At 45.5% G+C, this 27967-nt stretch overlaps 3 protein-coding genes across 18 annotated transcripts; 2 read left to right on the forward strand and 1 right to left on the reverse strand.

The window, feature by feature from the left end:
* The first annotated feature begins 39 nt into the window (after positions 1-39).
* Positions 40-21338, forward strand: PRR14L (proline rich 14 like). 9 transcript variants are annotated; one of them, XM_085556056.1, is made up of 11 exons: positions 40-144; positions 2916-3415; positions 4618-4699; positions 6201-6266; positions 7533-7769; positions 8238-11892; positions 15086-15154; positions 15894-16056; positions 16295-16401; positions 16939-17010; positions 17674-21338. In XM_085556056.1, exons 2-11 carry the CDS (start codon positions 2954-2956, stop codon positions 17978-17980), a joined length of 5220 nt encoding a protein of 1739 aa, XP_085412182.1. In that variant the 5' UTR covers positions 40-144; positions 2916-2953; the 3' UTR covers positions 17981-21338. The 9 variants fall into 9 exon arrangements, 8 of the variants coding, with proteins under 8 accessions (XP_085412182.1, XP_085412180.1, XP_015733385.2 ...); XM_085556054.1 differs by having other exon boundaries at positions 6201-7769; XM_015877899.3 differs by having other exon boundaries at positions 7533-11892.
* Positions 15054-27934, reverse strand: SGF29 (SAGA complex associated factor 29). Of its 4 annotated transcripts, XM_085556095.1 has the most exons (10): positions 27836-27934; positions 27566-27641; positions 27285-27357; positions 27015-27079; positions 26710-26839; positions 26165-26311; positions 25871-25906; positions 25302-25464; positions 25083-25214; positions 15054-15540 (listed from the first exon to the last, which is right to left on the reverse strand). In XM_085556095.1, the coding sequence occupies exons 1-9, from the start codon at positions 27908-27910 to the stop codon at positions 25098-25100; spliced, it is 882 nt and encodes a 293-aa protein (XP_085412221.1). In that variant the 5' UTR covers positions 27911-27934; the 3' UTR covers positions 15054-15540; positions 25083-25097. The 4 variants fall into 4 exon arrangements, with proteins under 4 accessions (XP_085412221.1, XP_015733420.1, XP_085412222.1 ...); XM_015877934.2 differs by lacking the exon at positions 15054-15540 and having other exon boundaries at positions 24388-25214; XM_085556096.1 differs by lacking the exons at positions 15054-15540; positions 25871-25906 and having other exon boundaries at positions 24388-25214.
* On the forward strand, positions 22715-24430 carry LOC107321225 (structure-specific endonuclease subunit SLX1-like). Of its 5 annotated transcripts, none has more exons than XM_015877936.3 (6): positions 22715-22911; positions 22994-23045; positions 23231-23545; positions 23950-24071; positions 24144-24228; positions 24322-24430. In XM_015877936.3, the coding sequence occupies exons 1-6, from the start codon at positions 22754-22756 to the stop codon at positions 24370-24372; spliced, it is 783 nt and encodes a 260-aa protein (XP_015733422.2). In that variant the 5' UTR covers positions 22715-22753; the 3' UTR covers positions 24373-24430. The 5 variants fall into 5 exon arrangements, with proteins under 5 accessions (XP_015733422.2, XP_085412231.1, XP_085412232.1 ...); XM_085556105.1 differs by having other exon boundaries at positions 22998-23045; XM_085556106.1 differs by lacking the exon at positions 22994-23045.
* Positions 27935-27967: the final 33 nt, after the last annotated feature.

Here is a 27967-nt window from a genome sequence, read left to right on the forward strand (position 1 = left end):
CCGGCCCCCGTCACGTGGTGCCCGCCACCGAGCGGCGGAGGGGGCGGAGCCCCGGGGCGGCGAGCGGGGAAGTGCTGTGAGTGGGTCGGAGGAACCGGCGGGCTGAGCGGCGGAGGGGGCGGCTGGATCGGATGAGGAAGTGATGTGAGCGGGCTGCGGGGCGGCCAGGAGCGGGGCGGCCGCGGGTAACGGCGGCGGGATGGGGGCGGTTGTGCTATCGCCAGGTGGGGCCGCGTCATTCGGAGGCCGGAGCCGCGCGGGGCGGTGCCGTGCTGTTGCCGTGCTGTTGCCGTGCTGTTGCCGTGCTGTTGCCGTGCTGTTGCCGTGCGTCGAACAAAGCCGCGTTCCGAGCGCGCCGTGTGTCTGTGTGTGCCGCAGCTCCCGGAGCGCTGGGCCGGGCTCTCGCTGCTGGGGCGGCCTGGTACCGCCGGGCTGTCACCCCACGTCCCGCCGTGTCACGTCCCGCCGCGGTGCGGGGCTCCGGGCGGAGCGGCCGTGAGGATGCCCTCCTGGCAGCACAAGAGGTCTCCATTCCCCTGATTAAGAAAGTGGGCAGGAGAGGTAGAAAACCGGCATGGCTCAGCAAGGACCTGCTAAGAGAACTGAGGGTGAAGAAAGGGGTGTACAAGCTCTGGAAACAAGGCTGTGTCACCCGGGAAGAATACAGGGATGCCGTCCGAACTTGCAGACGTGGGATCAGGAAAGCCAAGGCACAGGCAGAACTGAACTTGGCGAGGGATGTGAAAAACAATAAGAAAACCTTCTACAGGTACATTGGCCAGAAGAGACAGGCCAAAATGGGCGTGCCTACTCTGGTAAATTTAAAAGGAGAAATGGCTTCAACGGATGAAGAGAAAGCTGAGGTGCTGAATGAGTTCTTCACCTCGGTCTTCACTGGTGGCCAGGATTCTAGTCTTTTTCACGCCCCTAAGTCTTGCACCCCCATACCTCTATGTGGGGACCAAGGAGGTAAATCCCTCCCCACTGTAAGGGTAGAGCAAGTCCGAGAGTGCCTCCTTAGACTGAATGAGTATAAGTCTATGGGGCCAGATGGCGTGCATCCCAGGGTCCTGAAGGAGCTGGCTGAGGTGGTTGCTGAGCCGCTCTCCATCATATTTGAGAAGTCATGGCTGTCAGGTGAGGTCCCGGATGATTGGAGGAAGGGTCACATCACTCCCATATACAAGAAGGGGAGCAGGGAGGACCCGGGGAACTACAGGCTGGTGAGTCTCACCTCTGTGCCTGGGAAGATTATGGAACAGATCCTCCTGGACAACATGCTTGATCACATAAAGAACGAGCATGTGATCCGAGACAGCCAGCATGGCTTCACCAGGGGAAGGTCATGCTTAACTAATCTTGTGGCCTTCTATGATGGAGTGACGGCGTTGGTGGATGAAGGGAAGGCGACCGATGTCATTTACCTGGACCTGAGCAAGGCCTTTGACATGGTCCCCCACCACATCCTCATCTCCAAATTGGAGGGAGGTGGATTTGATGGGTGGACAACTAGATGGATAAGCAATTGGTTGAAAGGCCGTAGACAGAGGGTGGTGGTCAATGGCTCTATGTCCAGGTGGAGGCCGGTAACGAGCGGTGTCCCTCAAGGGTCTGTCTTGGGACCGGTGCTCTTTAACATCTTTATTAATGACATCGATGAGGGAATGGAGTGCACCCTCAGCAAGTTTGCTGATGACACCAAGCTGAGTGGTGCGGTCGATACAGTGGAGGGAACGGATGCCATTCAGAGGGACCTTGACAGGCTGGAAAGCTGGGCTCGGGTGAACCTAATGAGGTTCAACACGGCAAAGTGCAAGGTTTTGCACTTGGGCCGGAAGAACCCCAGGCACCTGTACAGGCTGGGAAGAGTTGTCCTTGAGAGCAGCTCGGCAGAAAAAGACCTAGGGGTCCTGATAGATGAGAAACTTAACATGAGCCAGCAGTGCGCTCTGGCAGCCCGGAAAGCAAATGGGATCCTGGGCTCCATCAGGAGAGGGGTGGTCAGCAGGGATAGGGAGGTGATCGTCCCTCTCTACTCGGCTCTTGTGAGGCCCCATCTGGAGTACTGTGTCCAGGTGTGGAGCCCTCAGTACAAAAAAGATATGGAGATTTTGGAAAGGGTCCAGAGGAGGGACAGGAAGATGATCAGGGGGCTGGAGCACCTCCCCTATGAGGACAGGCTGAGGGAGTTGGGTTTGTTCAGCCTGGAGAAGAGAAGGTTGCGGGGTGACCTCATTGCAGCCTTTCAGTACCTGAAGGGAACTTACTCCCAGGAAGGGAGTAAACTCTTGGAAAGGGCTGACAATAGCAGGACTAGGGGAAATGGTTTTAAGTTGAAGGAGGGAAGATTTAGGTTGGATGTTAGGGGAAAGTTCTTTACTAGAAGAGTGGTCAGGTCCTGGAACAGGCTGCCCAGTGAGGTTGTGGATGCCCCGTCCTTGGAGGTGTTCAAGGCCAGGTTGGACGGGGCCCTGGGCAACCTGATCTAGTAAAGGTGTATGTTTGGTGGCCCTGCCAGGCAGGGGGGTTGGAACTACATGATCCTTGAGGTCCCTTCCAACCCGGGTAATTCTGTGATTCTGTGATTCTGTGAGGGTTGGAGGAGCCGCGGGGTGCGGCTTTAAGACAGTTGAATATATGTATCAGAAAATGACAGGAGGGGAAAGGATGCTGCCGTTCAGCCGGGGAGCTCCTCGCTTTGCTTAAAGCCACATAAGTGCCCCTCAGGTACTGGAAGGTGCTGTAGTGAAGTCTCCCTGGGACTTTCTCTTTTCCAAGCTAAACAAGCTCCTACAGCCTTTCTCCATAGGAGTGCCAGCTCTCTGAGCATCTTTGAACCTCGAACAGCGAAACTTTTTTTTTTGTTCCTGAGATTACTCCCATCTTTGCTAATTTAATGTCGCTTTTAATTGTAGGGTAACCCGTGACAGACGGTGGGCCTCCAGCTGCCCCCATGCTATCAGCTGAGGTGGAATGTCTCCTTGACTCCTCTGCCTCTCCTGGCACTGAGGACCTGCACGAGGGGCAGCTGCTCAGCATCCCCGCCAGCTTTATGGCTGTGTCTGAGCCCAGCGCTGGATTGGATACGAAGCCTGATGTGTCCACACCTGAGCTGACACACACTAGTGAGCTGTCACCTGAGCACTGCAGGGCTTTGGAGGCAAAAGGCTTCAATGAGGGAGTAGCGCATCTGGATGATGTGGACAGAGAGGCTCGTTGGGAGCCAGCAGAACTGCTTAACAAAGAATTACTGCATGGTGGAGATGCTGAAGAGGATGGAAAAAACAAACAGACTCAAAGGAAACAAGACTGTTCTAGTGGTGAATACCAGCAAGGACATCAAGAGGCACAAGATGCTGAAGAGGAATACACTGAATGCTGTGCTCTAAAACCTGGGAAAAGATGGTTAAAACAAGTAAGTAAACCAGGAAAAGAATGTATCTGTGATAGCTGGAATTTAAGGTTGCTACAACAAGGTGCAGGATTCGGTCCATGTGATTTTCTACTTATTTGTGACTTCTGTCATGTGTGTCATTACTGAGATTATCACAGGTCCAGTGAAAAACTGAATATACTTGAGTGGACAAGTGGTGTTTTAAAAATCAGTGCTTTTTAAATACCGATGGAATGGTAGGAGGCAGGTATGTAACAGAGTAAGGACCACAACTGACTGGTGGCTAAAAAGGAGAAAGAAACAATGAGAAAGCTCTTAGGCCAGTACCTGTGTTCTGTGGATACTGCACACTTTATAAGTATTATCCCTAGTCAGAGTAATAACTGCTAAATAACAGCTATTCCAGTCTGATAATTGTCTCTTAATGCTACAGGGCACTTTAGCCCAGCATTTCAGTTTTACTCTGAAATGAAGACTCTTCACTTTTGGAATTATCGTTTGTAATAAGGTCAGAGTTAGTAAAGAGTTAGTAATGAGAGGGAGCCTTGTGAGCTCCCTTTCAAAACAAGGAGCTCACAAGGTCATGATTTATTTTTCTTCCCTCTATCAAAGACTGATGATAAAAAATGTTGTTTCTAGGAAAGACTTGCTGAAAAATGTGCCAAATAATTTACCCATCACTGAAGAGCTGCAAAACTCTTTATTAAAAAGTCAAGAATTTTTAGTTTTTGGTTTTTTTCCCCTGAAGTAGACCTAGGTCACCTATTCTGGGTTTGTGTGGTTTTGAACCAAGGGAAGGAATGGAAGAAGTTCTAGTAAATAACAGGAAAGAGATGCATCTTACCAAAAGCATACAGTAATGGCTTTGGGATGTGAGGGAGGCTTGGAGACTGGGTTATTCCTCTGATTCATATTTGAAATAATTTCCATTTAAGCTACCTATGTTTTAGCCGCTTGCATGGGAATACTTTGCTGCCGCTAAATACAACAGCTGTTTACATTGCTCAATATGTCTTCTGGATGCATCGCTATTCAGTGCTGAGGTGCTGTTGATTGATAGGGCCAGAAAGGAATGGCATGTGTTTATGTGAATACCTCTAGAAGGGCTTACGTGTTCTGAGGTTTGTCCTTGTCAGAAAGAACTAACCTAGATGAGCAGGTACAGTCCCTGAAATGGTTCAGAAAAGTGATTGGTATCCACTTGTATTTTTGTCACATTTCAGGAGGATCCTCATCTAAACAAGCATGAGATAAATTCTTCAGCAACCTGTTGTGTTGAAATAGCAGGATTTCTGAAGAGCAAAGGTACGTATTTTTGTTGTACGTGCATGTCTGCTTTTCTCTCGGATTCCTTTTTGTTGATTTAAAATTGATCAGTAATTGTAAGACGGCTCATTTAATTTTTTCTACAGTAGAAACTATTATTCTGCATTGTTCAAATAACGTGACAGTTTCATCCTTTGCTTTTTCACAATAGCCTGCATACTTTTCTACAGACTTTTTACATAAAAAGATGTGTTTTAGTTATTTTGCCAGAATACTTATTTACCTCAATGCAGAAACTCTTGTTTGTAGCAGATTTTTTGCATTTCCTTCTTCTTCAGAGCCGCTTTACATTACAGCAGTAATAACAAAGATGTAAAAATATGACTCATCCATTTTCTAATTTTTAGAAAACTACAAATCCAGAATTCAAAGGAAGAATATAGCAACACATCTTTAATTTCATTATGAGCTGTAATTTTCTAGCTACAAATGATTTTGTCACTTGGCCTTCAGCTAGTTTGTTTTTTTTTTACCCTCTCATGCCTTGTTGATTGAGGAAATCATAGAATCGTAGAATTGTTTGAGTTGGAAGGGACCCCCAAAGGTCATCCTGTTCAACTCCCTTGTCTTAATTTGCTGTAATATTACTTTTTAATAATATCACAGAATCACAGAATGACCCGGGTTGGAAGGGACCTCAAGGATCATGTAGTTCCAACCCCCCTGCCTGGCAGGGCCACCAAACATACACCTTTACTAGATCAGGTTGCCCAGGGCCCCGTCCAACCTGGTCTTGAACACCTCCAAGGACGGGGCATCCACAACCTCCCTGGGCAGCCTGTTCCAGGGCCTAACCACTCTCCTAGACTATCATCTGGTCTTGATCCTTAGTTGGAAATACGAGAATGATGTGCAGAAATATGAGTGTGTATGTAAAGTTTTGAATATAAGGGTATTGAGCAGCATCTCTCTCATTTTTGAACTTTACCATTCTCTTCATGACTTTACAAAAATATTTATTAACAATCCAAATTGCTTGGACAGAGTGAGATATGAGTTGTTCTCCTGTAAGTTACTTATGACAAAAATGCCTTCAAGGAAGAAGAAATGAAAGTGGCAGCTCAGTGCCTAGCCATGTTTCTAGAATATGGCAGATAAAGGACCTGGCTATGTTGAGCTTTGGTGTAACAAATAAATATTATGATGTTGGCCAAGACTTCAAATGTATTGAGTTACGGGTCCTGTATTGCTTCTAGTTTGTTATAAGAGGAATCTGAAAAATACAGGATATCTGCTGCTCATGTGGAATGTACTTAGTAAAAAGGACTGCATTTATTACATTAGGTTAGTGATGGAGTTGTTTGTTTGCTTTTTTTTTAATGGTTTGTATTAGAATTGCTGGCTTCAATTCTCACTTCTTCAAAAGGTCTGATAACCAAGACAGACTATACACATAGTGTATATATCACCAAGAGAAACCACAGTAAGCTAAATGCCTTACAAATGTATGGTACTGATTTGTTTTATTTTTCTTATGCAGGAGAAAACCAAGCAAATATTCAGGTGACAGCTGAAACTCTCCCAAAGCTTACTGAAGAGGCACAAGGTATGAAGGCTGATAGGACTAGAATATTAAGTAAAGCAGGATACCAGAATGGCAGTGTGAGTAAAGGTCTTCCACCTGAGAGTGATGAATGCCCAGATATAGACACAGTCATGGCTGGAGCTGGGGTTTCAGAAACTACCAGGCTAGATTTCAGACAGCCTTTAAAAGTTATGGACGTTGAATCAACATCAGAACACTCACAAGAAATAAGTGAATATAATGGGTCGAAAGCCCATGCTGACATGTCATTGAGAACAGGGGACAATGTTGTACCTATTTTGGAGACTACAGAAGAAAAGTTATCTAGACAAAATCTTGTTAATGTATTCAGTACATCACTTGATAATTGCCAGACTTATCAGCAGGAAGAAGGAAACAATATTTGTGACTTCTGTACCGTTCTTCCACCTAGACATAATGAACCTGTTAGGTTGTCATCAGTAGGAAGCTGTAGAATGCTCTCCATAAAAAGTTCTGAAGCTATGTGTTCGGTTCTGGAAAGTGTCTGTTATCTGGACTTGAAAAACATGTCACTAGACAACAACAGTACTGCAACCCATGGAATTATCAATGAAACCTCAAAAAAGCATCTTCCTGCAAGCATAACTAGTAAGACTAATTATGATCACAGAACTGGATTTGTAAAGAACTGCACTTCTAAATTTATGCCAGCAGAGCATCTCTCAGTTCTAAGTAAAGAAGAATTGTCTAGTGATAAAACTGGTGATGGGGAAACAAATGGTAGTACAGGTAAATCATACAGCTCTGAATTTGAAGAGGCTGCTGGAATCCAGAGAGAGGTTGCTGTGGGAGGTAACACTGAAGCTCAAGAGAGTGCTGATTTTGAGCACTGTCATCCTTCAGTTTTCAGTTCTGTTGCTTCATCTTCTGAGGAATTCTCGAAAGAAAAATTAAAAACAATCACATCGGAAGCTAATAAATGGAAAAAGGACCAGTTACAATTTTCTGTTAGTGATCTGTGCAAGGATGATTTAAAAGAAAGTATCCTGTTGAAGGAAATAAACAGCATTGCTTCCCATGAAATTGTGCAGACAGATGTAGGCATTCATAAAGCCTACAGTAAAATCTCTTTTCCCAGTAGGCCTAACTGTCAGAATCTTTCTGTCAAGCAAGATAACAAATCACCTGAGGTACAACTGTTTGAACAGAAATCTCAGAGTAATACAATGTTAGAGTTTTCTGGCAAAGAAACTAATTTGAATTATACGCTAAATGTACTTTTACCTCCTGTTGCACAAAAATCAGGAGAGCCTCACTGTGATGAGAGTCTGTTTTGTACTGCTAATGAAACTGCAAGCAAGGACAAGGCTCAGGATAATCGATCTGGAAAAGAATCATTTGGTTCTTCTGGGACAACAGAGGAACAAGTTGCTGAATTTGTGCTGCATAAAGACAAATTTAAGTCTTCAATAAATCCCAAGACTTCTGATGAATCCAGCGTGACATGCAGCATTTCCCAGAAGAACAGGAAGTCTTCAGAAGGTAAAGTAGAGAGTGTAGACGCTAGTTTAGAAAATAAACATAGCAACACATGGAATTCTAGTAAACAGACTCCAAAATGCCAGCATACAGCTGCCACTTCTTCCAGTATCTTATCAAATAGTACACCTGTAGATGATGTTGTCCTGGACAGTAATTTTTTTAAGGCTGATATTGAGATGAAGATTGATGAAAATGATAGTTTGGAAGAAGTTTCAGGTGGATGTAGTAGTAAAAAGACAGTCACTTTTCCGGAAGAACATTGCCCTTTGCCATGTAGATCTCCCTGTCAAGATCACTTGAGCAACAGTTGTGTAGCTCTGCATGGAATAAATGATACTTCCACAGAAAAAAGTATGTTTTGCCTAAATTATGATACACAGGAGTCTACTGCTACCTTAGTAGATGAGATCTCAAATAAGAATATGGAATCTGAAAATATGAAACAGTTTAATCTTTGTAAATTAACAGATTGCTGTGAAATTATTTGTGGCAAAGATGATGCAGAAGACCAGTTTTGCATGTCTGCTGTCCATACAGATGAATTCACTAAAATAAGAACTGTGAGTTCTCCAAAAGTTCCTGATGGCAATTGGAGAAGTGAGACTGGTGAACAGCTATTAGTCAGAAATTTGAACAAAAAAAATTGTGTTCATAATTTTGAATTTTGCAACTCTCCATTATTCCTGAAGACAAGAGAACTAGATGCATCTGGGAAGAAAGGCACGTCATCACTCAGAGCTAGTTCTTCTGAGTACAGCTTTTCTATCTGTAATGCATGTCCGTCACTCAACAATGTGAATATGCAAACAAGACATGCTATCCAAACAGAAATGACCATATCTCCAATGGAAAATCAGTTTCTTGCACACCAGAGTTCCTGCCTGGTTCCTAGCAGAAATCAACATGTAGAAAGCTTAAACAAAGAGCCCAATACTGGTTTACAGTATATTGCTACTTCTGCAGAGGAAGCTAAACTGTCAATCAGCTCTAGCCAAAATGAAGAGATACTGTTAAAAAAGGGTGATGACCTGACTCTCTTAGTTCATAAATGTGTAAGAGGAGATGGTTTGCAAAGACCTTTAAAAGAGAATGCAGTGGATTTTAAGTCTTCAGGTGGTTTAAGAAACGCAGACTATTCAGGATGCATGGGTTTCGTCAGTGATGTAATAGAAGAGAAGATGACAAAACTAAAAGAGAAAGAGAACAGCTGTGGAAGAGAAGATAAAGAAACTGATAAAGAAAGCCTTTCTGATAGCAAATCACAATATTCAGAGCATGCTTTGTCCATCAGATGTATGAAAGACAAAGCAGAGATAGTATTTTCAGGAAATACAAGACAGCAGTCCTTGGCAAGGATGAAGTGGTTAACTGGGGACCAAACAAATACAGTTAATGCCTCATTTTTGCCCTTCTCATCAATTCATGGGAGTCTGTTTTATAAGCCAGAAAAAATGGATGTACTTTCAGAGATGGAAAACGAAAGTCTGGGAATAAAATCTATCTTAAATAAGTCTTGCTCACAGTTAATGTTGGAGCTTGGTAAAGGAACTGATGCTACCAATGACATGGGTCCATCCTGTTTTGTGAAGTTTAACATCCAGGATTCTTCTAATGAGACTCACGGGGATTCAGAAACACCATCAGCTCTGCTCATAGCTAACTCTTTGCCTCAGAAAGAGAAGTTATTTGTGTCATCTGAGAATACAGACATAGGTAATAGCGATTTATCTTCAAATGAAATTTGTTGCAAAGGTCCTTCAGTGACAAAACCTCTTTCTGTGACAACGTACATTAAGAGAGAAGCTAACAGTACTGAAATACCATCTTCAGAGGAAGAAAAGGCAACTAGCTCGCTGAATGGTGCAAAAAGTCTGAGTGTTTGTGCATGCAACAAAGGAAGGCAGAGAGATGAGAGGCATGGTGTGCTAACTGCAGAAGTCATGGATGTTACCTTACCGGAAAGTGCTGACTGTGGAGAGAAGCTGAAGTATGCATGTGTAGAAGAGAAGATGGAAAGAAAAGCGCCTCATAAAAAAAAGATGCCCATACATTCCTTACTTGATGGAGAAAATTGCTTATGGGCCTCGTTAGCAGGATCAAAAGAATCTAGTAGCAAAACAGTTACTGTCAGTGCTGAGAACTATGAAAAAGGTTTTGAAGAAATCCCAAGGCCTGACCCAAGTGGTCTTTCAAAGGAAAGCAACACTGCAAAGCCTACAAGCTTCACTGATACCAGTTTACTTTCAGAAGCTGTGCAAGACTGTCAAACTGCAGATGCATTTGACACAGAAACTTCACCAGAATTCAAATATAGTGAAATGAACATGCTATCAAAAAGTTGCAAAGAATCATTACCAAATTGTGTAGGTCAGTGTGAAGTATGTGTGCCTTACAAACTGAATGCACAGAGCAAAGGTAATGCAAAGGAAATTAGAGGATATCAAGACACTCAGCTCATTCATGAAACAGCTCATTCAGTTTCCATGGAAAATGAGACTTCAGATTCTGTGAGCCGTGATAAAGTAGAGAAATGTCAGGCACGTAAACAAAAGAAAAGGTTTGAGGAGGTGAAAGGACATGGATCAGACAAGGCAAAACAAGAAAAAAAGGCAGCATACAAAACAAAAGCAAAAGTTGCAGGGCATCCAAGCATATTGTACAGTTCTGAACTTTTATGCAGTTCTTCAAAGGAGTTGGTGATGTCAAGAAATACAAAGTTTGAAAGCCATCTGAAGGACATTTTTGCTGTTAGAAGCAGTGAAAATAAACTGTGTAGCACTTTACAAGAAATCAAAAGGCCAAAGATTACCGCGAATGCTTTTAGTTCATATTTTTTAAAGACTCAGGATTCAGAAATGGAAAATGTAAACCCTAAGTCAGGTTATAATGGAATTCTTGGTGCCTTTGAAACTAGAAATAAACTAAGAGGACCTCTCCCATTAAAAATACAGCCTGGAAGAGCATGCAAAAAAGTTCCCATGCCATATCAACTAGAAACTGTAAGAAAAATAAAAAAACCTAAAAGTTCAACTCTTTTGAAGCCTCCCTCAGAAATGTCCCCTAAACAGGAAAACACAGTCCTCAAATCTTTGTGCTTTGCCTATGAATCACCAACAGTGAAAAAGGAAATAGCCATGAGGTTTGTCCATATGCCAAGGCAGAAGGCCAAGAGGTGCGTCTTGCTGAGCAGCTTGAAATTCAGAAAGTGTACCAAAGAACCAGCATTACTGAGCAAGCTGTCTGCAATAGCCAGCAAATTACTGGTACCTGCCACAAGCACCCGTAGCTTGGAATCTCTGCCATATTCTTCTGAAATTCTTCCAGTGGCTGCGAGGTACAGCGAACGTAGATGTAAAAATCTATTGGAAGCTTTCTCTTGCATTAACAGAAACTTACACTCACGCTGCGCTGACAGTTGGTGTACCAAGATGTTCAGCTTTCAGTCTTTGGCACTTTATTCAGTAGGATCTACCAAAATACCTTCTTTAGACTCAAGCAACAATTCTCCATCTTCTTTCTTGGATACCCCAGCGTTACCAATTTCTTTTCACATCGAATTGGACTCTAGTCCTGTGACAGACCTCACAGGGACTACATCTCAGCATTCTGTACATCACAGATTGGTTTTGGAAGAAATGCCTGCACCACCTTCAAAGTGGACTTTCCTCCTTTCTCAGAGCTGTTCAAAGGCAACAGCAATCAAGGAAGATTCCAGTCAAGATCATGAGCTGCATTCCCCTCTCTCTGTAACAACCTCAGGGGTTGCTGCACCTCATCCTGACCATGGGAGAAATGTCATAGCAAAAAGAACAGGAAGTTGCTCCATGCTTGGCTTTCACACAGTGTTAGCACTTTCTTCACCTGCATGTTACAGGATTTGGACAAGAAGAAGAAACTTAACCAGCCATATTTCTACCATCCAGAGACTATTTATATCCCAGTTTACCCAGGGTTTGAAAGGGTCATCTAATGTATCAGATGACCTGGTCTCTTCCCTGCCATACTCCTTGGGCAGGGCACTATCCATATGGAGTCAGCATGGTCCTTCTGCCTGTCCCTCCGAAATCACTCCTCTTCATTCCAGTCACTGCAAGTGGCAGCCAAGTGTGGGCGTCGAGACCAGGTAAAACTCATCAAATTATTTCTGAGAATAAGTATGTGTAGGGTATGTTCTTGCTTCTTTTTTGGGGAAGTGTGGGTGATAGTAACTTGTGTTGCAGGATCAGTTTCTCCCATTCCAAATCTACGTGTTCTGCTCCAAAAATGGCATATTGTGGAAGGTTCTTACCTACAGAGCAGTCTGTTAACTGAATTTAAATATATTTGCCTTCACTTCTTTAACAGTGTCCTCTTTTGGCAGAATGGCTAACTCTATTTTCTTCTCCCATGCAAAATAAACACACCATGCATCAGAATATATAATGCAGAAAGGTGAGCTACTTCATTAGGTCTTTTCAGAGTGACTGCAAAACAACTGGATTTCTGAGGTAGGAGAGATTTTTTCAGAGGTCTGACCCACAAGTTTCACTTGAACCACAGTAAAAATGTTCAGTATCAGATTAGGAAGAAACCTAATTGGGGCAGGAAGGGAATTCAGTTAAATCTTTAATTGTATTCCATGACTGTTCTGTGCTAATCTAAACCTCTTTACGTCTTTTGATAGTGTGTGCCAGATGTACTGAATTGTTGGCACACGCAACCCTAGCTCCATTTCAGGCTGGTGAGGAATTTTGGTGTGTCTGTCCTCAATGTGAGTGGGAAGAGCACTGATGTCTACTTTGCCTATTTCACCTAACTTTCCTACCTGCATCTGAAATCTTTTTTGTTGAGAAACAGAGTATAAGAAGAGGTTCCTAGTGCTGGTATGACATGCATGCTCTTTTGCAAACTTTTCACCCATTATGTCTCAGTTACTGCTACCTGAGACACAGGACAGTTTAGTCTCTGATCTTGCAGTTTTGAGATTCCTGGACAGACGCTAAGTTCATAAATCCATTTCATTAACTCTTATGTTTAATGTGGCAGACCTGTGGAATTTGACTTACGTATAATTAATGCTGTATTTTACTTTGTGTAAGTGGAGAAAATACCATAAGTATTTGTATACTTGCTGGTGTAAATTCTCATGCTTACTAGAAAGATTTGAGTAGAATATGAAATAACTGCTCCATTTTGTGAGTTCTCTGCACTAAAAGATTGAGTTTGAATAATGATAAAGAGACAACTTTGCAGCGTATTCCTTGAGATCTGGTTTCTTTTTTGCCCCTCATGAGGCAATATTTCAGACTGAATTTTCCAGTGTATAAGTTAGTACTTTGGAAGTAATCACACCAGTAAACACCAAAGTTTGAGCACTTGGCTTAGAATAAGATATTGCCATTTTTTTAAAAACACAAGTAAAACCTTTTTAAAGCTTCTTGCTGTGCATGAGATGAATTATTTTGTATTGTTGAGGCATTTTACCCTTGGACTTTGAGATCTGAGCTGACTTCATCTCATGTTTTCTTCTATAGTTGTGTCTGCAGACTCTAAGGCAGTTTGTTACAGCACATCCATTTAACTAAAATGTTGGAGGATCTAACTCCTTTTTATAAAAGATAAAGCGAGAACCAGCTGTTTTGCTATTAATTACTTTTTCCTAAAGAAGAGATGACAAATCAAATCTTACCACACTCTATATGAAAAATGCCCAAAATTAAAGTAGCATAAAGCTCAGTTTGTTTTTTCTTGTTAGATATTTGAAAGGAATTAATGTATCTGTCTGGAGTACACTTAATTCTTCTGGCCCACTTGGGTTTTCTTTAATGTTAAGTTATTGTAGGGAATTTAAGACAGTACGGACATGTAGAGAGTGAATTCTAAAGTAATTGCAGAGGAAGTAAATCCCTCCCCGTTGTAAGGGCAGAGCAAGTCCAAGAATGCCTCATGAGACTGAATGAGTTCAAGTCTATTGGGCCAGATGGCGTGTATCCCAGGGTTCTGAAGGAGCTGGCTGAGGTGGTTGCCAAGCCGCTCTCCATCATATTTGAGAAGTCGTGAATGTCAGGTGAGGCCCCAGATGACTGGAGGAAGGGTCACGTCACTCCGATATACAAGAAGGGGAGCAGGGAGGACCCAGGGAACTGCAGGCTGGCGAGTCTCACCTCTGTGCCTGGGAAGATCATGGAACAGATCCTCCTGGATGGCATGCTTGATCACATGAGGAATGAGTGTGTGATCCGAGACAGCCAGCATGGTGTCACCAGGGGAAGGTCATGCTTAACCAATCTTGTGGCCTCCTGTGACGGAGTGATGGCATTGGTTGACTACCACATCCTCATCTCCAAATACATATTAACAGAAACAGTGGCAAAAGGATAATTCAGTAAATCTCTTAAATTTGTGTTTACTCAAAATCTATATGATTGCATAGAAATAAATGTAGAAAATTATATATATTGTATGTAAGAAGTTCTGGCATGTAAATGCAGAAATACAAGAAAGTGAATTTGGTGCAACATAAAAGCATTTTCAGCACATCTGATTATTTTTTATTCTGTACCATTACAGTCTGGTTATAATTTCATTATGTCAGTACAATCAGTACATTTAGCTGCTAGTTTGGAAGAGCAGCCAGTACAAGATTTGCTGTTTGAGGTAATAAAAGCTGTTCCAGCTTACTCCTTTTTTATTGCTGTTAATAGGGTAGACACAAAGTAAAGTTTAATGTTAAAGGACCTAGAGCTGATGGTGCTGATTTTTTTTTAATTGTTATTATTTTTTAACTCAATAGAAATTACCTACATTTATGGAAGGGCCTGTGGTTATTCTGATGAAGTATATCTAGTAAGATTGTGGGAGTTAGAGAGACAATTTAATGAAAACCTGTATTTGTACCTTCTGCTATTTCTCCATGCCCTTTTTTATTTAGTACAAAAATTATCCATGATTTTTGTTTCATTTTAAAAGTTTTTTTGTTTGTTTGTTTTTTTAATAAGGATTCTAGACTTAAGTAGCATTAGTTTAAGCATTGACTCAAAAACTGTAGTTATTTGTCTTCTCTCTGTACTTTCGTATCCTTTTCATACCACTATAATGTTAAGTGGGAATAGAACTATTTCCATACCAAGCTGTCAGTGAAATGTAGTTATTAGTGGGCTAAATGACAGATGTGGTTTGCCCTTGTATGATTCTACTACTTCTTACCCTTGCCATTCCCAACATCATCATTTTTTGTCTTACAGTCCATCTAATATTAAAACTCTTCTCTCACCTTTTTCATAATGTAGGTCTAACTTCTCTCTCTTTATTTATATTTTTTTTTTCTGTTGAACCAGCAATGCCGTATTACCACACTTACCTGTACAGGATGTGGAAGCACTACAGACTGCAGGTCATGAGATATGGTGAGTATCTAGAACTTTGATATTTATTCAGAGTAGCTGGATCATAAGATTCTTAGGAAGAGGCATTGATACTGTTTTGTGTTTCAGTTTTTGACAGTTCACTTCAGTAATAGCTTTCTGATTAAAGTTCTAGAGAAACACACTGACTGGATATTGTGGGGGAATGTACAGAGCATTCATACAAACAACAAGGAAGATTGCTGCACAGAACAGTACTGTTGCTTTCAAGCATCTTACTATGAAATATGTATGTGAAACTGCAGAACTTAGTTTCTTACTTGGATAAATATGTTCTTTTTGCTTGAAGAAGTAGAAGTAAGGTGCTGATACTTTCTTCTGCTCTTCTTCAGTGTTGGAATGGCAGATGTAAAAACTCTTAAATTTATCTGTGGAAAAAAAAAATAGTAAATTAATACCTGCAAGAGATTTGCTGAAGAACAGGAAAATTAATCGTTTTCTATCAGTAACTTCTAAATAGAACTATAAACTGTATGGAAAGGAAAATAATGGTAAAATCAGATATTCAGCATACTAGCAATTTAGTTTATTTCAGTATCAATGTGAGCTGCAGCAGATTTTGGCTGTAAGCATATAGTGTAGAAAGTGTTCACTTAGGCAATTTCTATGAGCCACATTGTTTTATGTGCCCATATTGCAGTTTAGGGACAAGAGCAAGGAATGCAGTTGCAGCATAAATTGGGCCTTGATCTACTTCTGTCCTCTTCTTCCTCTTTTACAGTCTGGAACCTCCATTCCCTCTTCCACTACCAAAGTCTTGCTTGCTTTCGGAAGCATTGCCCCCTGTGCTTCCAGAACCTGAACTTCAGGTCCGTGCCCCTGATGAAGCAGATACTTCCTCTCCAGACTGTTTTAGATCCCAAGATGACATAGAACTGAAAAAAGTGAGTTCATTAGAGATGTTAGGTATCTCACCTATCTGCTGATGAATGTTACCTATTAAATGTTAAAAGACAAGGCTTCTAGTCCTAGTCAGTGCTCTTTCTTTTTTTTCTCTCTATTTTATTTTTTTTTTAAAGTAGAAATAGAGTGGGAAAACCAAAGATGAGTAGAGAATTTGGGTAACTGACATGGTAATTACTGAATTACTGCCTTCATCTTTTTCTTTTTTTTCCCCCCAAGACTGAGCCAGAAGAGAGGCCAAAGAAAGTCTCACAGATCCGAATCAGGAAAACTGTTCCTAGGCTAGATCATAACCTTACTCCAATGGGACTACCCAAACCAAAAAGGTGAGCCATACCACTTAAATGGACTCGTTACTAACTTCTTTGGTTATTTTGTTTATTGTAGAGGAGTGCTAGCCTTGACAAAGGGCTGCATTTCTTCACATACTGGCTTGATAATCAAGTGTGAAAATTAAGTTTTAAAATCAGTCTTGAGATGAAATGTTACAATCTACTAAACTGCTTTCTTAGCTTCCACAATAAAATAAAATAGTGACCTGTGAATGGCTTTCCCTTTCTTTTGGGAATCATTATCTTAGAACATCATTGTATGCTTGATGCATTGTATGCTAGTATGTACAGGCAGAACAAGTTTTGACACAGATTTCTTAAAAAACACCACCTGAAATAAGGTACTTCTGACCTTCATTTATTCATTCTTCTCTATCCCCAGTTATTTTAATTCAGTGTTTTGAGCTGAAGGATAATTAGTTAGCATTTAAGCATAGGAGACAAACAGTACTTGATTCTAGTAAATCTAGTGTGGTGTTAAAAGGTGCTTTTGAAGTTTTTCATTCTCAATTTTATTCATTACTTTTGCAGGCTTAAGAAGAAAGAATTTAGTCTAGAAGAAATTTACACAAACAAGAACTACAAGTCCCCTCCTCCAGCCAGGTTTGTTCTGCTTCCTAATGAACACACTACTTAGATAAATATACAGTACTTAGGCAGAGAGAAGGGGCAGATTGAAGGGCTTTGGGAGGGCTATGAGGGAGTTAGATTTGAAAAATTGCTCAAGTTCAAAGCAATATGGAAAGATAATGCTAAATCAGTTATCTTACAGAATTGGTATGGAAAATGGTGAAAAGGAACACGAACTAAGAACTTGCAGTTATCCAAGTATAGGTGTATTTTATATTTATCCAGTCTCCATCCACGTTACAGTACTTACTTTTTCAAAATCTGAGAGCAACTGAATGTTCTTTAAAATCACAAGAATAACTGCCTCTTATTAAGTTTATCGTGGCTGTCAAGACAGGTATTTTCTTCTATAAAATCAAATCTCTCTGTAGTTGTGCTTTTGAACTGGCATACAAAGGGATTCAAACCATGTGTGTATGCATCAATACCATTATTTAGTTAGCAGTATGAACGTGCAGCTGCTGAAGGTGCAAACTGTAGATAAACATACGTGAAAAAGAATATGAACGGGCTGTAAAAATGTAAAAAGTGGGAACATTTACTTGGTTTAGGAAATGCATCAGTCTCCCTGTCTTTCTAAGGGGATAACTTCTTGAGTATTCTATATCTATATTCCGTATCTTCTACTTCTATCAGGAGCTTGGAAACAATCTTTGAAGAGCCCAAGGAAAAAAATGGACACTTGATTTCTGTCAGCCAACAGAAGAGAAAGCGGATTCTGGAGTTTCAGGACTTCACTGTTCCTCGGAAGAGAAAGGCACGAGGCAAAATCAAAGCAGTGGGAAATTTCACTCGAGCAAAAAAAACTGCACCACAAAGTGCAGAGTTAGATGCCCTTCTGAGTCAGAAGCTAATGGACCTTGAAGAATTTTTTGCAAAGGAGGATGAGCAGGAGTTGTCTTCTAGCACTGGAGAGAGCCATGAGCTGAAAATGGTCCAGTGAGCTACTTTAGTTTGTATTTTAATCCCATTGGGAGAAATCTACTGATTTCTTCATACCTTGCTCTACCACTCTCTTGTATTAGCTGTGACCCTCTAAGGTGCTATTTAATTGGGATTTTTAGTTTTGTTTTGTATTTGGGGGTTTTTTTTGTTTGTTTTTTTTTTGTTTTTGCTACTGGAGGGATTCATAGGGTCACATGTGACTTAGCATTCCTTCCCAAACTCTGGAAGTTATAGCTAACATTTAGTTGTGTTTCAAGACTTTTTGAGGGTACAGTGGGAGGAAGTCGCACAACTTCCATAATGCTGGGACTCTGTACTCCAAAATCTTTGCACATTGAATCTGCTGTTACTACTGTAATGGCTTTTGGAACAATATGACAACAGAGTATGTGGTGTTTGGTAAAGATAAATTTTAGCCAATACATTCTTGAAAATACCACCATATTTTTAATAATTAAAACTAGCATTCCTATCTTACTTCTGATTATTTCTTCTTTCTGTTTGTTTAGAAGGCCTTTCTGTTTATTTAGAATGTTCCTTATGAATTTCTGTGCCCTTCCTGGCTTTGGGCAGCAGAAACTCCACATAACTAGACTTTAATGAACTTGCACTTTGTATATCCTTGTTTATTTGCAGCATGAGGCCCCTTTTAACACAAGTGACATTACAAAACAAAACAGTAAGTAATACTTTCAGAGAAGATGATGCCCGCTGCTATTTATTTTCCTCAATAGTGAGCTTTGACCAAATTGGCTGATGCTTTATACCCCTTCTCCAGAAGCAAATCTCATGAGTACATTAAGCTGCAGGGTATGCAAGTAGAGCTTATTATGAGCTGATCTGAGCTGCTGCATACAAGAAGCACCAGCAAACCCTTTGAGACTCATTTTGAAGCAATTTTCATTTCAGGAAGTATAATCAACTTGATTTTAACACCTATTTTAGGTTTGCAGTTCAGTTAGCTCCCAGTTAGATATTCTATGTGCAGCACTGTTGTATGCAATAGTTAGTGTTGTACAAAGATCCTCCTAGCATGTGAAAAACATTATTTTTTGATTAAGTGACGCCATTTGTCATTAGATGGTGCAGCACTGGGCAATTCCTCAGCCATAAGTTTTAAGTGAAGCGCGCTCACTTCTGGGATAAGTTCAGTTCAACTTACTTGAAGAGTTAATTCCGAAGGAATGCCAGCTGCAGCGCAGGTCATTTGTGTCCTCTAGTGCCTACAGAAGTTATTGATGTGAAGCTGTCTCTGCTGGGATGCTCAACTTCAACTAGTTTATTCTTTCATTTGTCACTTAAAACTTGCACTTTCTTAGTTACCTATCCTATAATAAAGTTTATATACACATTCGAAATAAGCAAGTACCTAGTGGGCAGGTATTTTGATAAAGTCCCAATAAACGAAGAACTGAAAGTACCAACACTATCTTCTGCTGCTCAACCATTTCTGTTACTGGCCTAACAGAAAAGGCAGAATTAACAAGCAATCTGTTGAATTCCATAGTCTGCAAAATGGAGAAATGGAAGAAGAATATTACATTCTCTGTGCCTGAATCTTGAAATAAACGTATTCTGGGTTTGTGTTGTTCTTAGCTGGGATTAATGACAGCTTACTTTCTTGTTTTGGTGGCTTATTAATCCAGAAGATTCAGGAAAAGAATGAGGTGCAGACTCAGAGTAATGGTAATTTGGATTTTGAGGATAAAATAACAAGGTAGGTAAACTTCAAACATATTGACCTGCTATTTCAATGGCAAGGTCTGGTTAAATAAATTGAGCTACTGGGAATCATTGTAATTGATCTTATTTTTATAGAAATCCCTAAAAAATAAAAATAAATAAATAAAAGCCAACTACCTTTCAAAAGATATTTGAAACTTACTCTGTGTTGGCTTATTACCCAAATATTGACTAGATGGAAGTTGTTGCAAGAGTCATATATATACACATAGAGATATATTTTTATGGTTTTATGCTGTAGGATGGGATTGTGACCCAGTGTTAATTAACCTTCTATTAAAATGGGAGGCTTTTCATGTTGTGACAGACTTGAGCTGTAACCTCACTGAGGCTATTAAGGAAACAGTATGGGCGAGAGGGAGGGGATTGGGTCCAAGCAAAGTTCAGGCTTCTGATGTGCTTCAAAATATAGAACTTTCTGTGTTGTTTTTTTTTTTTTACTGTTTGTTTGCCTTTTTTTTCCCTCGTGTGCTTCCTTGCCCTGTCTTGTTTTTAATTAATTGCTTTGAAATAACACTTCTTTTCAGTAGTTACAGCAGAAGGGACTTAAAAAGGAAACACTTGTTGATCCCCTTTTATTTACAGTAATTGGAGGAGTAAGAAAACGATGTAGCAGTTGCTTAGGTTGTCCCAGACCTCAGGGTCTGCGGATGACTCTGATTTGGTTTAGTATTTGTGTGATAGAGTTGTAAGCTAATGGAGACAAAGCATCTTTTTCTTCCTCCCCACATCTCCTCAGCAGCAGATGTCAGTCATGTGTGTGCACTTTTTTCCCCTCTCCCACCTCTGTCCCCATTTACAACACTCACGGAACAACCTCATTCCCTGTGGCTGTTGTTTGTACACTGGGAGTGACGATGGTGCAAAGGCAGGTAACTGCCGCACTCAGCTGCTTCTGTCTGGGATTACTGCAGGAAAAAAGTACACAGACTGTACGTTTGGGAGTCATAAATACTTCCCCAGTGGAAGAATATGTACTGTGTCTTTCATACAGAGAGACTACTCCAGTAATGTTTTTTTCTTACAACACCATGGAAAGACCATTGTATGTACTGCTCACAGAATGATGCCTAGAGCAAATGTCTGGAGAAGAAATGCAAAGCTTTTGGCACATACCATCACATAGCAGTAGGTTTTCAGAGACAGGCAGCTTTTTTTTTTACTAAATATGCTGATTATGAGGGTTAGATTATTATTTTTTTCTTAAAAACATAAAATCTTATTTTCATCATGCTGCAACTGGAGCAGCCGAGACTACTTAATGTACATTAGAAAGTTTGCCAGCCTGGCCTTGTAGCTGCAAACATTTGTGTTCTTATGCTTGCTGGATATGATCTTCTGCAAGCAGGTCTTGTTTATTATATTTCATATGGGTTGGGCCTTTGGCATATTATGTTCCAGGTGCTCTTCTAGGATACGATGCTAACTGTGGATATGTCTATACGACGCTATCATGTCAACAAATAGCTCATAGAGAGAACTTGTATGCCTGTGCCATTAGCCTCCATCAAGCTCTTGGCATTGTTTCTGTTCAATTTGGTGTGAATTTCAAATGTTACTGTTTCTTTTGTGTGTGTCTTTAATTTATGGAAATAAATTTTTCTGAGAACCTTCCTGTTCTTTTTGTTTGTTGGTTTTAAGCCTTCTTCAGGTTTGTATTGTTAAATACGTACAATACATCTGTCGGAAGCCTTTGGGCTCTGCAGGGTTCTCTTTTTGTGGAGAAAATGTCTTCTATTAAGAATGAAAAGCAGTATTTTGGGGAAAAAATGTCTTTTTGATGAGATAAAGTGTGATACGTAAGAGAGAACGTTTTATTTCTGAGATAAGTAGTGATATTCGGGGGGAAAATGACTAAATTTTGACATAAAATGATATTAAGGAAATAAATTATTGTGTTATGGAGACAAAATGGATAATTTGGGGTGAAAGTGTCATATTGTGCTAAAAAGTGGCATGTTGTTGATAAAATGTCTTTTGGGGATTTAATCAGGGGCACCAATGGAGACTTAATGAGGAGTAATAGGGGGAGAGGATTCCATCGGAGGGAAGGATCAGGGATATATGAATTGGGCCATGTACGAATTAGGGCCATATTAATTGGGCACAGTATGGGTACCAGCAATGCAGGAGGGGGGAGGACAGTGAGGGGGAGTGGTGCCCTGAGAGTGTGGAGCTGCTGTGTGGGGAGTGAAGCACACGGAGCCCCCTGGACCTTCCTGTAACAGATGCTCCACACCCTCCCCAACACTGGAGACAAATCTCAGCACCACACCTGACACATCTGCCCCACCCCTAGTCCCAAACCCTAATCTCATCCCTAAACCTGTCCCCAGACCCCAAACCTTACATCTAGACCCCATACTCCGAGCTTCACAACAGGAACCACATCACAAATCTTCACCCCACATCCAGGTCCTGAACCCCAAATCCATCCCCAGGTTTAGATTTAGGTTACAGGAGGATGCAGCGGCTGTGAGGCACAGGTGTGAAATGTGCTTCGTGGGGTCGGATTTTGGCGCAGGATGCGCAGTTTGAGTCACATCCGAATGTGAGGCCGTACCCAGCGCCCCTCGCTCCAAACCCCAGCACCAGAAACTCCGGACCTTCATTTTAAGCAGGTCCCCTCCTTCCTCTCCGCGCTGACCACGAGTTCCGCGCCGAGTGTTCCGCCACAGCCGGACCCTCCACAGCTCCACACAGCTCCATGCAGCTCCATAGCTCAGCTCCGGCTCCACCACATCACCGCTGTTGCCCGCCCGGGGCGGCTCGGCCGATCGGAGGCCGGAGGAGCAACGAAGGGAAACATGGCGGCTGCCCCGGCGTTGTGTGGGCAGCTCCGCTTTAGGCGGGAAAGTCCGGAATAACGGTTTCTGTGAGGGCGCGAGGGATTGTGGGTAGCGAGGCGGAAGCGCGTCCTTAGCGAGGCAACGGGGCGGAACCGGAAGTGCGTGAATTAACCCGACAGCGATTGGACGGGAGCGGCAGTGAGCGCGTAGGGACCGGAAATCGGTCGTGCCGTGCCGCCATGCCGCTGCGCGCCGTGTACCTGCTCAGCGCCCCCGGGCCCCGCGGCCGGGCCCGAACCTACGTGGGATTCACGCACGACCCGTGGCGGCGGCTGCGGCAGCACAACGCGGGGCGGCACAAGGGCGGGGCGCGGCGCACGAGCGGGCGCGGGCCGTGGTGGGTAACGGAGAGCAGCGGGAATAGGGCTGTGGGTAACGCGGGGATGATGGCGTCAAGTGACGGGCGCGCTGTCCCGCAGGCAGATGTTGCTCTACGTGCACGGCTTCCCGTCTGACGTGGCGGCGCTGCGGGTAGGACGAGCTCCCCTCGGCACAGCCCGGCCCCGCTGTCCCGTTAGCTGCCTGTATCTCTATGCCCCACGCGGTATCTAATCGCCGCCTGCAGCGCCACCAACCCCCGCCCCTTGTCCCCCCGGCCCCGCGCTGTCCCACCCCTAAGCCCCGCCCCCTTTCTCTAAGCCCCGCCCCCTTTGCAGTTCGAGTGGGCGTGGCAGCACCCCGCCGCTTCCCGCCGCCTCCAGGACGCCAAGCCCCGCCCCCTTCCCGGCGAGCAGCCAATCGCCTTCGCTCTCCGCATGCTGCCCCGCCTACTCTGGGCCCCGCCCTGGCACCGCCTCCCGCTCCGGCTCCGCTGGCTCCGCCCCCCTCCAGGCCCCGCCCTGTGCCCGGCCCCGCCCCGTCACGTGGTTGTGGAGATGGACCCGGGGGGGCCGAGGCCGCGCCCCAAACAGCGGCACCCGCCCGCTATGGGCACGGCCACTGTGTGCACGGTGTGCTCTGAGCCCTGCCAGGTGAGATGGGGCAGTGGGGTCATTGTGGGGTAAACTGGGATCAGCAGGAGGAATTGTTTGTTAACTGCATATTATGCGCCTCCCCCATGTCATGCTGGGGCACTTTGAGCCACATCTCTGGTGCTCAGGGGACATCAGAGCAACCCGGGGCTTTGGGCCGGGTGGTTTGGGGTCACTGTGGGCTCTGGGACCCGTGTGCCATAGGAGCTCATTACTGTGATTAACAGGTCTCTATATCGGGGTCCTGTGGGGATGTTAGGGGTCAGCCCAGTGACCATGGGATGGATTTGGGGTCCCTAATGGTCACTTCAGGGCCATCCAGATGTGTCTTGGGCCCTTAAAGCGTTATCTGGGGCATTCAGAGACACCTTGGAGGGGTCGCATTAAACTGAGTCCACCCCCAGGGCCCAACCCTGCGCTGCCCCCGCCCGCCCTGCCCTGCCCGCTGCCATGCCCGCTGCCTCGCCCCACGCTTCCTAAGGTCGGAACCAAAGGAGCTGCTTCCACTGGGCGGGACCTGCCCATGGTGAGTACATGGGCCTTAGGGAGGGCAGGGGCAGTTCAGGGGGCATTAAGTGGGTGCTGAGCTCCCCCCCAGCTGCCAGCAGGAGGTGCTGTGGGGAGAGCTGATCGGCCACGGGGATGGCGACAATGAATGGGCGGATCTGGGAGACCCTGCCTTGGTAAGTGCTTCCCACCAGCCGCTGACCCCAGCCCCGTTATCCTCATCACACCCTCTGATCTCTTATCTCACCCATTGATCTCTGACCCCACAGGGCCACTGGACAGATGAGCTGCTGCAGGGCCAGGGGGAGGACCCTGAGTGAAGCCACCTCCTCAGCTGCTTTTTAACATAATTTATTCCTAATAAAGCAACAAATGGAACTGGTTCCAGCATCATTCTTTTGGGTTCTGCAAGCGAATGGGGCCCTGGGTGCAGCTGGGGGTTGTTCAGGTGGATTTGGGGTTGTTAAGGGCGCTTTGGGGCCCACAGGATCAGTTGCTTTAAGCTCTTTGTGGTCCCCACGTGGCATTTTGGGGTCAATTACAGAGATTTTGCAATCTTCCAGTGTGCGTTTAAAGTCCTGCAGGGCAGTGTGGGGTCCTTAAGGGATCCAGAGTCACATAAAATGGGTCTGGGGTGCTGTGTGTCACTCTGGTCCCTACTGTTGGGTCTGGGGGCCTGTGGGTCACGCTGAGGCCCTATGGAGTGGGCCTGGTGTCTCTGGGATCCCTAGGGTTCTCTGTGGGTCCCATTAGGGTGAGTTTGGGGTCCCTGTGGGATGCAGTGGGGTAAGTTTGGGGTCCTATAAGGCACTATGGGGTATGTTTTGGGGCTGAATGTTGATTTTACAGCTCTCATGATGGCGCTATGGGGTCCCTACAGCCCCTCACCCATGAGAGCAAATAACAAAAACACCCCAAATTCACCCTAAAAACCAGCATGACCCATAACCCATGACCCAGAACTCAGCATAACCCTCAGACACCCCAGACCACCAAAAATACCCCAAACGGCCCCAAATCCCCGAAGTACCCCAAGCTGCTCAAATCACTTCTTCTTGGTCTCCTTGCAGGCGACGACGTAGCGCTGCGCCACGTTCAATGGCGGTGAGTAGCCGTCAGCATATGACGTGTCCTCAAACAGCACCGAGTAGTCGTCCTGCGGCTGTGTGTGGGGCAGAAAACAGCAGCAGTAATGAGTGAGAGCTGGGGGCACAGCAGGGCCCATCTCCAGGGCAAAATGGGGCCGTACCCGCTGCGGGGGTGCATGGATGAGGGCACGGTAGAAGCAGGTGGTCTGTGGGTACAGTGCCAGCACCAGCTGCTCACGCTGGAACAGCGCTTCGGGGTCGGTCTCAGGGTTGGCCTTCCACTGTGGCAGAGGGATCACACGGCGCCGGCTGAGCGTGTGCCTCCTGCAGAAGGGAGGAGCAAGCAATGGGTATGGGCTGGGGATGGAGGAGATGAGGGGTGTGGAGAGCAGGTTTGGGGGCAGGGGTTGAGAAGGGCTTTGTGGTGTGGCGGGTATGGGGAGGGAGTTTGGGAGGAGCTAGAGGGGTCTGGGGGGTTGTGCGGAGGGGATCTGGGAAGATTTGGTGAGAGCAAGAAGAGTTCTGTGGAGAACTGGGAGCATGGGGGACATGGGGAGGGGGGCTGTGGGGAGCTGGGGTATTCTGTGGGGTTTGAGGTTTGGAGGGAGTTGGGAAGAGTTAGGGGTTGATAAGGAGGGAGCTGGAGGGATTGGGGAGGGGGCTGGGGGCTGCCTGAGTGTGGGGGCAGTTGTGGGGTTAGAGGGGGCAGTTGTGGAGTGGGGGTGCTCACTCTTTGCCCTCCTCATCGATGTCGTCCACTTCATACCTGGCGTGGGGAGAAGGGAGAAAGGATAAAGGATTAAACTACAGCAAAACAAGGGGAAATGCTGCGATCCCAGAGCACACCACGGCCCCACAAGCAACAACTTCAGTGCTCCACAGCACCCTCAGACAGCCCTACACCATGCCCCACACCCCCAAAGTGCCCAAACTGCCCCCCCGGCCCCACTCAAACCCCCCCCAACACACACATTCCTGCTCTCCTCCACACCCAACCTGCCGCCCCCTTGCCCCCTCCACGCACTTGTTGGCAGCATGGCTGTAGCTGACCACCTCCGCCAGGATCCACTGCTCATCGCCGTCCACGGCCTTGACACGTGCCGCCACTTTGTCCCCAGGCTTGGCCACGTAGTCCCCAGCTGCCGGCATGGCACCGCACAGTGGGGGGGGCCTGGGAATGAGGTGGGGGTGGGTTGGTGGGTGGGAGTTAGGGGGTGAGGCTGGGCTGGGGTTTGGGGTTCTGCAGTGCAGTCAGGGGGGTGTTGGCAATCCACAACAGGGGTCAGGGAACAGGGCCTGGAGTTTGATGGGGGGAGAGGGGAGGAAGGGTGAGGGCATGGTCAGGATGGGGTCTGGATGGGGTTAGGTTTCCCAGGGTGGGGCTGAGATTTGCTATGGATCCAAATGTCAGGCATGGGGTTAGGGCCGTGCTTTGGAATCTGAGTCCAGAACCAGAACTCCAGTGGAACTGGGAGCTCAGGGCACAATGTGAGGTAGGATGGAGCGTGGGTCTGGGAGTTTAGGGCATCCTGTGGGGAAGGGTGCACTTGTGGGGTCGGGAATACCTACTTGTCGCCTGGCTTGCCGATCCAGAGCGGCAGCGTCATGGCTGACTGCTGCAGCAGTGTCATCAACACGCCACGACGCATCGTCTTGCGCGGCGGCTCCGCGTCACTGTAGATCCCTGCGATCTTGGCAGCTGTGACACAGTGGGAGGGTGGACACAGTGACGCCCAGATTGGGAGGGCAGTTGGGGGGGGGCATACAGAGGGAGATTTGGGCGTAATTCCAGGGATTTGGGGTGTGAAAACAGAAAAAGAGAGGTCAGGGACACGCGGGGGTCAGGGACATGGAGGCTCAATGGAGGCACGTACCAATGCGGCGCTCTTCCAGCAGAGACTTGATCTCAGCGATCTTGTCCAGCGCCTTGCGCAGGATGCTGCAGAGCCATAAGGGCAGCTGTCATGTATGGGGGGCACGGGGCAGGGTGTAGGGTTGGTGGGGTGCAGGGTTGGTGGGGGTGTAGGGTTGGTGGGCTGTAGGGTTGGTGGGGTGTAAGGTTGGTAAGGGTGTAGGGTTGGTAAGGGTGTAGGGTTGGTAAGGGTGTAGGGTATGGGGATGTGGGTATGAAGGGGCCGCCCTACTTGCACTCGGCCTCAGCATCTGCCTTGGCGGTGGTGTACAGCCCGCGCAGCTTCGTGCGGTAATACGGCGAGACTGGATGGGGGAGGTAAGAACGCCGTGAAACCAAGTCCCCATCGAACACGCTGTCCCCAAACCCCGCCCCGTTCCCGAGCCCGGCCCCAAAGCCGCCCCTCCCCAACACTCCTCTCTGAACCCCTTCCCCTCCCCATTGCCCTGCTCTCCTCCCAGCCCTGCCCCCTTATCCCCCTTCACGCCGCCCTCGGCCCGGCCCCGCTCTCACTCTTATTCTCGGTCTGCATCCTCTCGTGCGTCTTCTGGATGTTGATGAGGTTGTGCTCGCTGCGGGACCGCTCCTCCTGCAATGCAGCGGGATGACGGGGGCTGCCCGCACCCACACCCCACCTCCAGCCCCACAGCCCAAATCAGGACCCGTGCGACAAAGCGCCGCCCCGAACCAGCACCCTACAGCCCCGCACCGCCCCCAGAGCGGCCCGATGGTCTCGGTGCGGCAGAGCAGCGCCCCGCTCGCTCTGTGCGTCCAGCCCCGCACCTGCGTGTGCCCCAGCAGCCGCTGCAGCTCGGACAGCAGCTCCGCGATCCGCGAGTCGGCCGACACCAGCGCCATGGCCGCACCGACGGGCCGCGGGGCGCTCTGCGCATGCGTCAGGCGACACAGAGCACT

This window comes from Coturnix japonica, chromosome 9 (assembly GCF_054131305.1).
Source record: "Coturnix japonica strain WE chromosome 9, WE-NBRP24, whole genome shotgun sequence".
Taxonomy (NCBI): domain Eukaryota; kingdom Metazoa; phylum Chordata; class Aves; order Galliformes; family Phasianidae; genus Coturnix; species Coturnix japonica.

Coding starts and splice junctions, on each gene's coding strand:
- PRR14L (XM_085556053.1), top strand. CDS start 2,954: ATGCTATCAGCTGAGGTGGAATGTCTCCTTGACTCCTCTGCCTCTCCT. Junction 15,155..15,893: donor ACTGCAGGTCATGAGATATG/GTGAGTATCTAG, acceptor CCTCTTTTACAG/TCTGGAACCTCCATTCCCTC. Junction 16,402..16,938: donor GGACTACCCAAACCAAAAAG/GTGAGCCATACC, acceptor TTACTTTTGCAG/GCTTAAGAAGAAAGAATTTA.
- LOC107321225 (XM_085556103.1), top strand. CDS start 22,754: ATGCCGCTGCGCGCCGTGTACCTGCTCAGCGCCCCCGGGCCCCGCGGC. Junction 23,046..23,230: donor CTGACGTGGCGGCGCTGCGG/GTAGGACGAGCT, acceptor CCCCCTTTGCAG/TTCGAGTGGGCGTGGCAGCA. Junction 24,072..24,143: donor CTGGGCGGGACCTGCCCATG/GTGAGTACATGG, acceptor GCTCCCCCCCAG/CTGCCAGCAGGAGGTGCTGT.
- SGF29 (XM_085556095.1), bottom strand. CDS start 27,910: ATGGCGCTGGTGTCGGCCGACTCGCGGATCGCGGAGCTGCTGTCCGAG. Junction 26,840..27,014: donor GCTGGAAGAGCGCCGCATTG/GTACGTGCCTCC, acceptor ACTGTGTCACAG/CTGCCAAGATCGCAGGGATC. Junction 26,312..26,709: donor ATCGGCAAGCCAGGCGACAA/GTAGGTATTCCC, acceptor CCTCATTCCCAG/GCCCCCCCCACTGTGCGGTG.